The sequence below is a fragment of the Amblyomma maculatum genome, chromosome 6 (assembly GCF_055883805.1).
Source record: "Amblyomma maculatum isolate TAMU_Amacu chromosome 6, ASM5588380v1, whole genome shotgun sequence".
Lineage (NCBI taxonomy): Eukaryota > Metazoa > Arthropoda > Arachnida > Ixodida > Ixodidae > Amblyomma > Amblyomma maculatum.
In genome coordinates this window covers 143,312,118-143,327,133 of record NC_139349.1, presented here as the reverse complement: position 1 = coordinate 143,327,133, position 15,016 = coordinate 143,312,118, and the positions used below count along the sequence as shown (strand labels likewise).

The window sequence follows — 15,016 nt, the reverse complement described above, 5'->3', positions numbered from 1 at the left end:
AGGTTCATGTCTCTGTCGAGGAGGCTTCCTTTACTTCAGGACAGGTCGGTGAGAGAAAATTGATGGAACTGCGTTTGGCCTGTTTTTTTTTTCGAGTTCGTGTAATATTGGCGGCTCAAACTGGTCTTCAGTGAAATGTAGCTAGAACATAGAGCGATGAGATAATTACTCAGGCTAGGTGAAAAAAAAATCTTCTAGCATACAATTGAAATGAGTAATATGTTACAGTGTTAAGAATTGTTGCTCGCAAAATGTTCCCCTATTTTTACATAATAACTATAATCATTATTGATTGTTTAAGTTTCGTAAATACAGAAAATTGATGCAATGATTCCGGCTGATTTGACATCGATGGGATAACTTTTCTCGCAATAAATGAATATGCGGAATCGTGCTTTTAGAGCTCCAGCTTTCAAAGCGAAGGTAACCTGCCAGCGCCTAGTAGTCATGGTCAAAGTGAAGCGTGTGTGATCATATGAACACCTCCTGCACATTGGCCGTATCCCTAATAAAACGAACGCATATTTTTTAACCCACGCGTGCGTCGAAGCATGGCAAGACACATTCAAGAATTGAAAAAGAAAAATGCCGTACGACCTAACTAGTGCAGACTACCCGCAATACCTCGGGTTTACTTGCCAAAGAGTTTTTCAGGGCCAGCATTCATTGCTCCCGAGTAACCGACGCACACTACAAGTACAAGCTGAAAAGGCTGGCTCCTCTACAAGCCCGAATTTTGATTTTTAGTGAAGGAGGCCAGGGATCCTAGCATAATCGCGACAAATGCAATCGAGAGACTGTAATTTTCCAGTTATTTCTGACAGCAAAAAGCAGGTTATAGCGCCCTGTTTCTGACTGTACAGAAGTCGAAGCGTGTTAAATGATGTAGCCTTGGAGCCTCGCAGAATATTCAGCATGTTGCAGAGGACAACTTTATTTTTATACAATGAATATGCTGCCGCCGCAAAAATATTGAGGAGCAAGCAGGAATAAAAAACACAGCGTCAGGTGACGCGTTATTACGGGGAGAAAGGCACCCGACGTCGCAAACAACTCTGTTGTATCTAGGAATAAACGTCTTTCGACTAATCTTGTGAATCCATTGACTCGTGCGCAAGCCGTCACGCTTGCCTTGAGATATCATGAATACCGCATAACCATCTTCAGGCCGCTTGCTGCAGTTGTACGCACAACAGCACGACATAGAGCTTGCACACTGCAATAAAAGCACAGCGCGCAATATTCGCTCGCCGAGACTAGGAGAAAAATGGCGCGAAGGAAAAAGAAAACACAAGGAAAACGCCGGACGCGCTTCGGTTTCCAATGGCAACGGCAGGGAGACCAATCGTCGCTCAGGAAATCGGGCGGAGAGCCGGCCTTCAGCGAAGGGGCGCGCAAGGGGCGAGGAGGAGGCGAGGAGGTAGCGCGGCGGCGGCAAAGTTCAATCGTTGGCGTAACTTTCAAAGTATCAAGGGGCTTTAGTTCTCGTATCTTTGACGTCATCGCGCGCTCGTGTCCGGAGAGATCGAAACCAAAACTGGCCCTGATAAATGCACTGATAACAAATTAATTGATCTGTGCTGGGGCTTTTTGGGTCGCAGTCCCTCTGTTTTGGCCCACTGTGGATCGATTAAAGCAAAAATACCGGAACAGAAAATGTACGTGTCTATACTCCTTTAAAGAAAAAAATATTAATGACGACACCCAAAAACCACCCTTTTTCCTGCGGGTAGGAAAGAGTTATGGTGTATTCATCAACAGACCACGGACTAGTCACATGGGCACACCTAGATCGCTAACAACGCACCTACATTTGACAGCGCTCCACATATTCCGTTTAATCCCAGACACAAAGATGAAGGGGATAAGACCCCGCCAGCATAAGCGGCCGGCCAGTGGTTACACTTAATCGAGGCTCCCGAACTTAACCGCAGTTATGCGAATAGCAGTTCACACCTGCTGCACAGCTTGCAACCGTTGCCCCTTGGGTGATCGGCATAACGAAGCTGCATTTACAAATATCTTACATAGGTATTCATAACACCGTGTGTGAAGTGGCTTCAGAGTTTGACGGCAATAGCTCGCTCAAGCATCACTCAAGGCACACCGTGCCTCCCAGACACTGTTGCCAACGGTACGGCAGTAATGGACAACGGTACGGATGCAACGGTCTGTCGTCTGCATACCCCTTTAACAGATGCCCTGCCGCGGGCTGGCATGAAGCTCACAAAAGCAAAAATATAATGGGGCTGTTCTCTTGAGATGCCAATTAACTTTTTGTCATGCCTACTACTACACACAAGTCAGAGGTGTGTGGACGAAACTGCAGTACAGTCTTGGCGGGGATATTTTGAAGACCACTTGCCGTACAGCCTGGTTTGAATAAACCCGGCACGAGACCTGGCACACATGAGTTGGCAAGCATCCAACAAAACAGACTTAACATGAGCATTGACCTGCACCAGAAATTCTATTTATTCGGAAGGAGGGAGAGTGGGTCAGATTAACGAGCTTTTACTGTATGCAGAGTCCTGCTGGACAGTTTCAATGTATCCACCCCTCTCTACTGTCGTATTTCCTGTTCTCCCACCTTGCAACAACACGATGAGCACAAAGCAAGCCAAACAATGCACACATATGCTCGCCCAGTTTTTGCCACAACACACCACAAAAACAGAAATCCATTTATACCATCCTTCTGGCACTCAGCACTACATGCAGGCCAGTGCTTTTTTATAGTTTTATCTGGTCTTTCTCTTTTCTTCAACGAGCCTGAAAGCAGCTGCTGATCATAGGTCGGCACCATGAGGAGGGGCTCACTCACACTCACGACCAGTGACACTCAACCCCACTCACTCGCACTCACACTCATGGCCACTCCTGCTCAGGGCCACTCACTCATACTCACAGTCACTCTGGTACATGTCCATTCACTCACGCTCACACTATGCCCTCTCTCATTCATGGCCACTCACACTCGCAATCACGGTGACTCTCATACACGTCCATTCACTAACATTCACACTCATGGCCGCTCCCATTCACGGCCACTCACTCACACTCATCCCTGTCCACACTCGCATCCACTCACTCGCACTCACATCATGGCTGCTCCCAATCACGACCACTCACTCACAGTCATGCCCAGTCCTGTTCACGGCCACTCGCTCACACTCATGGCCACTCCCATTCCCGGCCACTCACTCGCACTCACACTCATGGCCGCTCCCATTCATGGCCACTAACTCACACTCACACTCACGACCACTGCGTGAGTGTGAGGCGATATGAGTGCACTCATGAGTGAGTGCGCTGACCTACGCTGCTGATTGACCTGAGCCGTAACAGATGGCAGCACCTTGCCAATTAATGTGCCATGCTTACTATGGAGATTCGCAACTGCCATGCCATGAAGCTCACCTTTCTTGGAACGACATCATAAGCGGGCGTTACAAGAAAAGCCTAGTTTATGAAATGTAGACGCATGCACTGGTGACCACAAGCTAAACAGTCAAAATCCGTCAGTTAAACTTGGTACCTGGCAATAATAACAGCGTAGTTAAGAAGTCCAGGGCTCATATAGTTTTCTGTGGCATTTCTTTTATTATTATTTCCAGCAAATACCTATTAAATTCCTCTTTCAGTCAGATAATGTTAACATGTACAGCCGAACCTCCCTATAACAAACTTGAATTTGGCGCAAAAATTCGGTCACTATATCAGACATTTGTGTTAAATGTATGCACACAAATTCCTGCAAACAAGTCGGCTAATAACCCAAGCGAAAGGCACGCTAATATGGACAACATAATGGCGCAAAAGCGAATAACATTTAAGGGGGGACATGGGTCTTGAGCAAAATTTTCTTAATATTTGTCCTGTCAGTATGAAATTTGCAGGGTTTATGTAAATTCTTGTGCTGGTTTCAAATATGTTGTTAGTTTTCTTCTACATAAATTTGCTGAGTAGTTACAGCAACTTTGCTGTTCCAGACTTGCGGGAAGCTTGTAAAAATATCTACTGAAGGGAAATTGCTAAAATGCACATGGATCTGTTCCTGAATGTCTAAGGAACACAATAAAACAAGTTTTGTGCTCCTGCCTTACTACAAGCCAAAGTTATGGAAGTTTTAAGTTTCAGCTTCACAAGTGCAACCACCCCCTTTCTACATCTTCGTATGTTTAAAAATTTTTCATGCAGTTGAGACCTTGTATAATAGCTTTATTGTGTTCCTTTAACACTCACGAGCCAGTAAAAATAAAAATCATTACAATCTAAGGAGTAGGAGAGCCACAATGCCACCCGCAAAATAGAAGGGTAGGCAAAATTTTCATTTTGAGAAAAATGGAAAAAACGAATTGCAATGTCAAACACTAATTTAATCAAACAAAAACTGTAGAAATGCAGGCCACTGTGGCCTAGAAGGCTCCTGGACAGTAATCTGCATTGGGTTTGCCCTTCTGCTTTCGTTTTGCTGCAGTCTGAAAAGCTGCAGAGGAAGCACGCTTCCTCTCTGCTCTCAGACATTCACTGGTGCAATGCACACGTTTACAATTTAAAATGGCTATAAACCTCCAGGAATGTAGTCTCTTTGCTTTCCAACGTCCAAGTGTCGCCTCTTTCATTTTGATTTGCAGTTGCAGCACATTCAGTTGCCACTTTTTCGTTTCGTGTTTCTTTTTTTTTTTACGTTTGTCGTTTTGCTATGTCCTCGCATCAAGACCGCGGTGAGGAACGTTTATTGCGGAAAAGAAATGTAATTTGGAGCTGTTTGCTGCTTCCCAGTGCTCTGCATTGCACTGGAAGCAAGTGAATTCCCTAAGGACTATGAACGAGGTCCGATCGGCGCAAACGCGCGGCGAGCTCTACGAAGACGACGTGTCCCGCAGTTTACGCATTGGAGAATAAGTTTGACGGCGATTCCTTATCCCCGTTCACTTTTTTAAATGCCAATACGCCGCCGTATGTTTTACGCTTCGCCAATCTCGGCAAACTGTTTAGATCTGACGATCGTGAACTCCGCATCGCCAAGCGGACTGTCCGCCGCGCTGCCGTCATCGTTACGAACACAATCCGTCTACCGCTTCGTTGCTGGAGTTGGCGCGAGTTCAAGCTTTTCCTGTTTTGAGCTTATCTTTCTGCTCATCTGCGGCCAGCGTTATCACTGTCGCGGCGGGTGCGACCGCTGGAAGTAGCAGTCCCCCGTGCTGGGGAACACGCTAGGCCTACTTCAGGCTCGTACACACGATCGTTCGGCGCACGATTTCCGTCGGCCTGAGCGCGCACAGCCGGGGCAGGGCATCACTTGAGATGATTATTCAACTATTTTTTTTTACTTTTTTCACAAATTCTTGCCATGAACGCACCTCGCGGTTCGGAACCAAGCGCGGCCGGCGTCACGTCTCCGCCGTCTCCCCGCGGCTCGGGCGCGTCGAGCAGACGCCGTCAGCCAGCTCCACCAATGCGGGGACGCCTTATCGTCACGTGCACCCCGAAAGCCAATGGGATTGCAAATGCCACGTTTTCTTCTTTTGCTATTTTTTATGCGACCAATGGGCGAATGTAAACAGCAGAGGCGGCAATTTGAAGACGAAAGGCGGCTCTTTCGAATGAGACCAAGATGGCTACGGTGCCGCGCACAAAATGGGAGCTACGCCTCGCAGAAAATGGTTGTTTCGGGGGTCGTTTTCGGCCCAAATTTGGGCGACATCGATTATATAAATTGGCATTGTGACTAAAATACCGACCCTACAGATGAAAAACTTAGCAGATAGGTAGATAAAGAGCTACTGATTTCGCAAATCACATTTTCTAAAAAGTGATTTTTTCGCGATTTTTTGGTCCGCAAGACCCGTGTCCCCCCTTAAAATTAAAAGCTCGCCATAAACAAGAAAGCTCGCCTCTCACTCAATGCTGGACAGGGAAAATGAACGCACAGATAGGAATGTTGCCCCCTGGCACAGGTTTACTCAGAAAGCGGTAAAATCTTGGCTATGTCGGCAGCCTCTAAACAGCTTGGAGCTCACACTTTTTATTCCAGTTTGCTGTCATCAGCACTACTTGCATTGTCCGCAGGAATCAGCCGGTTCGGGCGCCACAGCGCCACAACCAAGTGACGAAGCCGTGATGAAGTCCTCAAACGTAATGCTGCGAAGCCCCAGTTGACGCGTCGACTAAACTAACACTCTTCTGATCGCTCTTCGTGGCAACATTGGAGTGGATGCCCTCAATCTTCTGTCTCCCATTCAAGCCGATACATTTTGCTGCTGCCCCTTTAAACAACACTTCTGCAATGGGCAATTCAAATATCAGAATACTGCATTTCTTGAAGTTTTCTTTGTGCAGTCAAGAGAATGCGAAAGCTGCTCTTTTTGTTTTTGTTGCACCGAAAAATTCCTACAGAACCGAACTCTGTTTCAACTTCGTTTTACCCGATAGTTCGCTATATGTCTTCGTTATAATGAGGATCGACTGTACGCCTCCCTTTCAAGGCATCATCATGTCAACTAACTCTCTATGACTCTGCAATTGCTGCTATAATGGTGGCATATTTCTCAAATGTAAACCATGCAGCGTGGAAGGTCAACTGTGCCATCTAGCAGAAAACAGTATTTGCGAGAATGAGTAAGAAGACAGTTAGCAGCCCTGAGCATCGTTGCTTCTGGTGAGCAATTAATTAGTGCTCTCCTGTGACAGCAATTCGAATCCTACCTTTACTTGCACTTTTCAAACAGCTGATTTAATATATTTACGCAACGCAAGTCGTTGGCCATTTACCCATCTGGGTGCGTTGCCTTTTCGGTGGCATAATGAGATACCTTTAGGCATAAATTACCCTTTGAGCCCAACAAAGAAAAATTTTTGACATCTTCTCTTCACATCAAATTAGCGGCTGGTAGATAATTCAGAATTTTTCCCAGCGCATTTCTCGCCTTTTCATTAACACTCGGAGGTGCTTTAGAACCAAAATCGCCATTTATAGCGCTTTCAGATGACAAGGGACGTTGGTGCACCGTACGATCCACAGTTCAGAAATACACACATTCGTTAGCCTGTGAAGCTATGTCCACCATTTACAACACAACCACAATAACTGCCGTGGCCTTTGCACAGGAATATAAGATGAGGTTTTTTCCATCACACGAAAAACGTCGAGAGAGAGAGGGCATTTCTGGCAAGACAATTCCTGCCAAATTCCATGTAGCGAGCTGCGTTGCATATGGAGAGACGGACCACAATTGCAACAGCTGAAGAATAGTTATTTTCCACCGTGCCACAACGAAAGCACACGGTGCATGCCACACAAAATATGCGCAGCATGCCAGCACCCTGCAATACGAGATACAGCAAATGTATGGAAAACAGCAGTGGAGGGCGCCTCACCTGAGGTGGGGTGCTGGCCAAGGGACGCGGGGGGAGGTGCTGCGGCCGGATGCATGCCAGGGCTTCGCACACCGCCTGGTCCCCCGGGCTGGGGGCTGCTCCCATGGGGCACTCGGAACGATGGGTCACTGGGTGGAGGGTAGGAGGGAAAGCCACCGGCCCCACCTCCAGTGGGCGGGTACGACCGAGCCCCGCCCATTGGGGGAGGGGCTGACCCATAGCCCGGGTAATAGGGGCTACGCTGCTGCTGCGGTGGTTGGTGGGGAGGCAGGGGAGGACGTGGTGGGTGCTGACCTGGGTCTCCATCGGCCGCAGAGCCGCCGCCGCCTCCTCCCACGGGTGGAGGTGCTGAGGGGGTCCCTGGAGGAGGTGCTGTAGGCGGGGCTGTGCCCTGCTGAGCCATCATCATGGCATGTGCCTGCTGGCGTGCTCGGAACTCGGCTGCTCGCAGCTGCTCCAGGTGGAATTGCTGCCGCTCCTGGATCAGCTGTTGCCGCTGGTACTCCAACTGCAATGGGTGGCAGCCTTGCTATCAGACACTTAGGGTTTCGTGCTGGCAAAATACTAAATATCGGTACCCCAGTATTCACTGCCATTCATCCCTATTTACCACAAAGTAGCCCTTCATTGCCAAAAAGGAGTAAAACCTCTCACCGTAGAACCTCAGTAATTTGGCAAATTTTCAGGAAAATCTCACTAATTTGAAACTATGGAGACTGGAAAAAAATAACGTTCAAATTATCTGGATTTTCAAATTAATTGAACATAGCAAAACAGAAAAAAGAAAGACTCAGGCAAAAAAAATTTAACTGTGGGAACACGTACATACTCCTGCTTCATCCCATTGTCTACTTAGTCATCGAAGTTTCCCGCAAGATGGCGTCGCAACAAACGCACAGCTTGAAGAAATAAATTATAAGCATGTTACATTGACAGCAGAGATCACAAGCGAAATGGTCCTCCACCTGGCCTTAAACACTCGAGTGCAGCCTGAATGGAAATCAGGAGGCCCTTGAGCAACAAAAGACAGGAACACCTGGTATCCTTTTACCGGCGCGTTTGAGTCGCAACCCGCCCACACGGCTAGCCTGCTGCAGGTTCTGCGCAGTTTGGATTCCAGGGCATACACATGCTCAAAAGATTATCATCAGACCAGATGCAGGCTTATGCTACTTACCACTTACACAACACAGCAGCGGCCAGCATGAAGAAGTCAGGCAAATTGAGAGCATTTTTGATTCACATACAATTAACTTCTTCATGGAGCTACATGCGTACAGCTGGAAACAGCCACAAAGCACCTGCTACCTGCCACTCGTCCAAACTACACCCTCCAAAGAGGTCGGCCAAATTTGATGGTCATTTTTCTGAAGAAAGGTTGACTTCAAAAAACAGCATTTAAAATTATCCAGATGCTGGTAACTTAACCCTGCAAACCATGACACACAAATAAAAGGAACGACACTATGTGTAGTCAACTCCCCCACAGTAGACCAGATGCAAGAAGGGTTGCATTGTGGTACACATACCGCTGCCAACGCCACCCTCATTCAAGTATGTGCATTTGGAAACTGTAACTAACTTGTTGTGGTGGTTGACCCTGATATAATGAAATCGCAGCGCCGGGTTATCTCCCAAATATTGCTAATTTGCTGAAAATGTTGTAGAACCCCTTAAGTTTCACAAAGATAAAGCACGAAGTGACGAGTGAAGAATGTCTACAATCACAACGAGAGACAGTAAATGGTAAAGCGCATTGTGTTTCGGCGCCAATGGCGCATCTCCGCTGCAACCACAGCAGTCTCCGCTGCAACCACTTTCAAAATGTTCATACTCAAAAGGAGCTAAACATAACCGGACAGAAAATATGGGGATAGGTGTGCCCATCATCGCTACGCGTTTTCTTGCGAAATTCTGTCACCAATAGCTCTCGCGAGTTGGTAGAGGACAACGGAGAGCCGGCGACATGATGAAAGACGGAGTCTTGTTTCCAGGGGAAACGGTGGCTGGAACAAGCACGAAAAATCCAGGACCTACTCGCCCAACGGCGGTACAACAGTACTCTGACTACTCCACAACCCCTGCCCCTCTCGTAGACACTTTGTATGAGCTGCAGTGGAGGTGGAGGCTCTTGCCGCAGTGGAGGTGGAGGTTCTTGCCGCAGTTACGGCAAGCCCCCAATGCGATCACGATACATTTCATCGCTTCTATAACTTCGAATAATTGGTATTTACTGTAGGCACTTTCAAGGCGGTTTCCATTACGTTCAATATTATTCTGGTTTCCGTTCTGCATTGTCATGTCTTCACGTGAAAACTGCGTATAACACAAACCTGAATGTGACGAAAAATCGCAGACATTTCACAATTCCGTTATAACCAAGTTTAAATGTATTTGCACTGCACTTTGCACTTAAAACGGTGACTTGATGGACATTCACAAGGGGTATGCGCTGCGCACGCATCCAACACCACTCCAACGAGTCAAAAAGGGTTGCACATCTTCACAACCTTATGCTTCGCACGTGTACTGTCTCGTGGTGCCTTAAGGTGGGTTCAGATGGGAGGACTGGAGAGCGGACGGTTTGCGCGCGTCACCTCTACCCGCGCCCTACGTGACACCGACGACACTGCTCTGAGTGACGGCGAGAGAGCAGCGTGGCCGTCCGGAGCCCCCGACCACGGAGCGGACTGAATATGCCAAGCGCCTTTTTCAGTCCGCGCGGACCGAGATTGTTTTGGTCTTTTTGCATTATCGTTGCTACGCCCGCGCTTTTCGTCTCATATCAGTTCGAGTGGGGTATTGTTTGTTGTGCATGCGCTGCGTCGATCGCTCTGTGTTCACAGCAGTGCATCGTTCTTTGTGTGTTTGTGCTTGTGGGTGTGCCAGAGTTGTACAGTCAAACCCGGTTATAACGAACTGCGTAATTCAACGCAATTTGTTCGCTATATAAAGTATTTCGCTATAACCAAACCCGTTTATAACGAACTTCAGTACCAAATTCGTTATACACGATGTCCAGACAGCGCAGCGAAAACGCACTAACTAAAGAAAAACCGTGCCGCTCACCATGAATCTACAAAAGAAATTTATTGCAGATAAATGCTCACTTATTTGCAGTGGGCAGTGATCTTCGCCTGAACACTGCATTTAACTCCATCAGAGAGAATCGCACTTTCCACACGCGACATTTCCACAAACTCCAGTCCGCTTCCCTGTATTCCGGAGCAGTATCGGCGCAGCAGATCGGTAGCAGCGAGGGCTTCGTGCAACGTCGAGCCTCCGGCGGCGGCTCCTCGGTCTCCTCGTTCGCACCAGATGCCAGCATGTCGGCAACAATTTCCGAGTCCAACGGGCTCGCTGTCATGGCTACGTTGTCGTCAACAGTGAGAAAATCCTCCAGGGCAACTTCTTCGGGCACAGCGTCCGGAACATCAGCGAGTTCTTCCCACAGCGCGGCAACATCGCTGTCATCTTGCACAGTGTGCGCTTCACTAGCAGCTTCTGCATCCTCTCGACATAGTCCAGCATGGTGGAAGCAGTTGCGGATTGTGGATTGCATCACGTCTTGCCAGGCACGGTTAATCATTTCTATTGCGGCCAACAAATTAATCTTGAGCTCGTCGTTAACCCGCAATTTCACCAACAGCCGCTCAACGACGCATTTCCTGTAGCCCAGCTTGAAAGCGCGGATGATCCCCTGATCGAGGAGCTGCAAAACCGCTGTTGCATTCGGTGGCAGGAAACAAAGCTCGATGTTCTTGAGCGTGATGCCGCAGTGGTGCGCAGAACAGTTATCGAGGAGGAGGCAAATCTTTCGCCCGCTCGTTGCAAGTTCCTCGTCCCAGCCACGCAGCCATGCTTCGAACAACGTTCTGGTCATCCAGGCCTTAGAATTTGAGTTGTATGTGACTGGGAGTGAAGTGCATCCTCGCAGGCACATAGGAGACTTGAACTTGCCTATGACAAGCGGCCGCAGCTTTGATGAACCGTCCATGTTTGTCGTGAGAAGAACGGTGACTCGGGCCTTATTCAATCTGCCGCCATGGCACTTCTCATTCTTTAGCGCCAAAGTTCTGCTCGGCAGCAGTTGCCAAAACAAGGCAGTCTCGTCGGTGTTAAAAATATTGCACGGTTCGTATCTCTCCGTGACAGCACGCCACACGTCTTGCACCCACTTTTCAGCACTCTCAGCGTCCACTGCTTGGCTTTCATCTGCAACCACCTTCCCGGTGATGGAGTTCAGTTCAGTTCAGGCGTTCAGTCGTGTCCGACTCTTTGTGACCCTATGGACCATGTCACGCCACGCTTTCCGGTCTCTCACTATCTTCTTAACATCACATAGCTTCATCTGCAATGCCTCGAGAATGCCATCTAACCATCGCGTTCGCTGCCTACCCCTTCTCCGGCGACGCTCAACCTTTCCCAACATCAAATCTTTCTCCAGCGACTCCTCTCTTCTCATCAGATGACCAAAGTAGCTGAGCTTTAACTTTAGAATTTGACCCTACAATGAGCAGTCAGGGTTTATGGTCGACAATATCGACTGATTTGATCTTCTGGCAGTCCAAGGAACTCTTAAGAGTCTTCGCCAGCACCACAATTCAAACGCGTCAATTCTTCGGCGGTCAGCCTTTTTCACAGTCCAACTCTCGCATCCATACATCACAACTGGAAAGACCATAGCACGGGTTATACGGATCTTGGTTGGCAGACTAATGTCTCTGCTCTTTACTAGGCGGTCAAGGCTAACCATTGCTCTCTTTCCCAGAAGCAGGCGTCTCCTAATTTCATGGCTGCAGTCTCCTTCCGAGGTAATCTTGGCGCCCAAGAACAGAAAATCTGTCACAGCTTCCACTTCTTGTCCATTGATGCTCCAGGACTTGATAGGGCAAGGCGCCATGATCTTCGTCTTTTTAATGTTCAGTTTAAGCCCAAACTTCTCACTCTCTTCTTGTACGCGCATCAGAAGTCTCTTGAGTTCCACTTCACTTTCTGCCATTAAAGTGGTATCATCCGCATATCTAAGGTTGTTAATACGTTTTCCAGCAATCTTCACTCCAGCTGAAGACTCGTCCAGACCGGCCTTCCTCATGATGCACTCTGCATATAGGTTAAATAGGCAGGGCGACGCTATGCAGCCTTGCCTCACCCCTTTCTCAATCGGAAACCAATCAGTAAGACCATGCCCAGTTCTGACTGTGGCCTCTTGCCCTTCATAAAGGTTCCTGAGGAGACAGATGAGGTGAATTGGAACTCCCATCTCTTGGAGAGCTTGCCACAATCTGCTGTGATCTACGCAGTCAAAGCGGTCTTTAAATCGTTGGAGCCAACCACTGCCCGCTGTAAACCCCTCGACGTCCAGGACGGAGGCAAAATCTTTTGCCTTCTGTTGTAGCATGGGGCCAGAGACCGGCAGATTTCGCGCGCGAACGTCCAAGAACCATTGGCACAGCGCTTTCTCTACTTGGTCGTAAGCCGGCTTGCGGTGGCGAAAGCCGTCACCATTTGGTCGTTCCTGTGCATTGCCTCTGATGGCCGACTGGTTTTTCAAAATGGTGCTTAACGTGCTCCGCGGAATCTTGAAATGCGCGGCAACGTCAGACTTTTTTTCACCGCGGCCAACGCGGCGAATTATCTCCAGCTTGTCGGAAAGCGGTAGGGCACGCCGCTGCTTCGTCGTCATCTTGCAGGATGTAGCGCCGGAATGCAAGCCAGCAGCAACGTAGGCACGTCCGGAATCGTGAGGATAGCAGCAGCACGACTTGCAAACGCGAACAAAGAAAGCTCCGAGGATGCGGGAAAGTTCGCCACTGACGCGTTCGTTGTTCGGAGGCTGCCTTCCCTTCGCCCAAACTTGAAACCAGTTCTGGCCAGTGTTGCTTCTTTCTCGAAGCGCAATAGGTCCGGAGCTGCTCGAACGTCTTTGATCACATGGTAGGCAGCTGCCGAATACGAGCGCTGCAAAGAGAGGCTGGCCGATGGCGCGGATTTTAAAGGCTACTCACGCTACTCCGGGCGACGGCCGCGCATGCGTACAGGAGGGTCCCTCGTGGAAGCTGCTGTAGAGAGCCCCTCCTGCATTTTACGGAAGCGTGGCATCGGCGCAGAAGCAGCAGAAGCACCCTAGCGGGCGCGTGATGACGTATGCGCTGTGTGAGACCTTGGGGAACGGAGCCATCGCCAATCCCCCTCCCATCTGACAACGGCATGCGCTAAAAGTATTGCGGCCCGGCAGCGTGGGCTGCTCGGAGAGAACTCGGAGCCGGCACAAAGGCCCGCCCGTTGGCGGGCGTTTGGCGACCGATCGCGCGCGCTGAGTTCGCTATATCCGATGTGTAGCTCGTTATAAAAAATACATTTTATATGCATAATGCTAGCGGAAATTCGAGTGTTCGATATAAAACATAATTCGCTCTATCCGAGTTCGTTATATTCGGGTTTGACTGTACCTTTACTCGGTTTCTAGTACTGATTATGAGTGAAGTAGTGAAAAAAGTGCCCAGTGATGAAGTGACAGTTACGTTTTTAGCGCTCGTAGAGAGCTGCCTACCGATATGGAATATTGAAGACACTTGCAATAAATGAACACTTTTTCGCAGACGCTTCGTCGTCGTTCTCGCACACATCAAGTAGAACAGCCAGAGCAGCAAGACTACGGTTTCGCTCGGCGTCCATGTCGAAACTCTCGGTAGAAAGGTTTTCAGCAGCGCTCGAACAGCGCTGGGGAGGAGGGTACACGCGGATGGTCCGCTGACTTCGTGTGACTGCTCGACCGCCGGACGGACAAGCAGCACGTGGTCACATGACACCAGATCCGTGCTGACGCGCGCGGACCGTCCACGCTCCGGTCCTCTCGTCTGAGCCCACCTTTACCAAGAGTGCCTTACCAGAGAAACTATTTTTTATACCATTTAGTGCCACTAAGGATGTTTCATAATCCTTCATTTCTTGAAAGCACTACCGATAAGCCCCTCGAGAAGGCTGGACCGAGTGTTCTCAATCCAACTACTAGCACTGAGCAATAACAAAACTGAAACCACAGATTTCGGCTCAAAATTGGCCAAAACCAGATGTAAAACAAGGCAGGAATTTGATGTGCTAAATTCTGGATGGAAAACCAACTACATGCAGGTTTTTGCAATAGGCAATGGCTTCACCTTCCGCACTGGCATGCATTGTTTCCCAAGCAGTCCTGCCAAAAGCGAAAATCAATTTTCAGCCGGGGAGGGACGGGGAGCCAACCAACATCTACCCACCGTCTCCCTTTCGCGGTCCATGATGGCCTCGAGCTCCTCAAAGTGGCGCAGCTTGATCTCCAGCTTCTTCATCTGCGTCTCCACCAGGAGGGCCACAAGGGACTTGATCTTGCGCTCCTCAACGCCCGCCAGGTGCTGAGGAAGAGAGAGAGAGAGAAGAGAGAACACTAATACTTACATGCAAAGCGATAAAGGTCTACACGAGCGAGACCACAGCATCGAGCTGATAACCACTACTCTAAATTACATGGCATAACCTGCTCCATGACCTCCGAAAAAGGGCATTTGTTTTTGTTTCTTTTTATTACCGCCCCTGCATCATCATCATCATCCGGACTGCACCCACTGCAGGACGAAGGCCTCTCCCATATTCC

The 15,016-nt window shown here is 48.8% G+C and overlaps 1 protein-coding gene across 3 annotated transcripts in view; it reads right to left on the bottom strand.

The window, feature by feature from the left end:
- The window catches only part of mor (SWI/SNF- related protein mor), a 114,026-nt gene that overhangs the window by 18,043 nt on the left and 80,967 nt on the right, over positions 1-15,016 (bottom strand). For all 3 annotated transcript variants that reach the window (XM_084607502.1, XM_084607503.1, XM_084607504.1), the window contains exons 21-22: positions 14,643-14,777; positions 7,384-7,891 (exon numbers count right to left, since the gene is read on the bottom strand). In XM_084607502.1, coding sequence (XP_084463628.1) covers positions 7,384-7,891; positions 14,643-14,777 — 643 coding nt within the window. The remainder of the gene's footprint in view (positions 1-7,383; positions 7,892-14,642; positions 14,778-15,016) is intronic.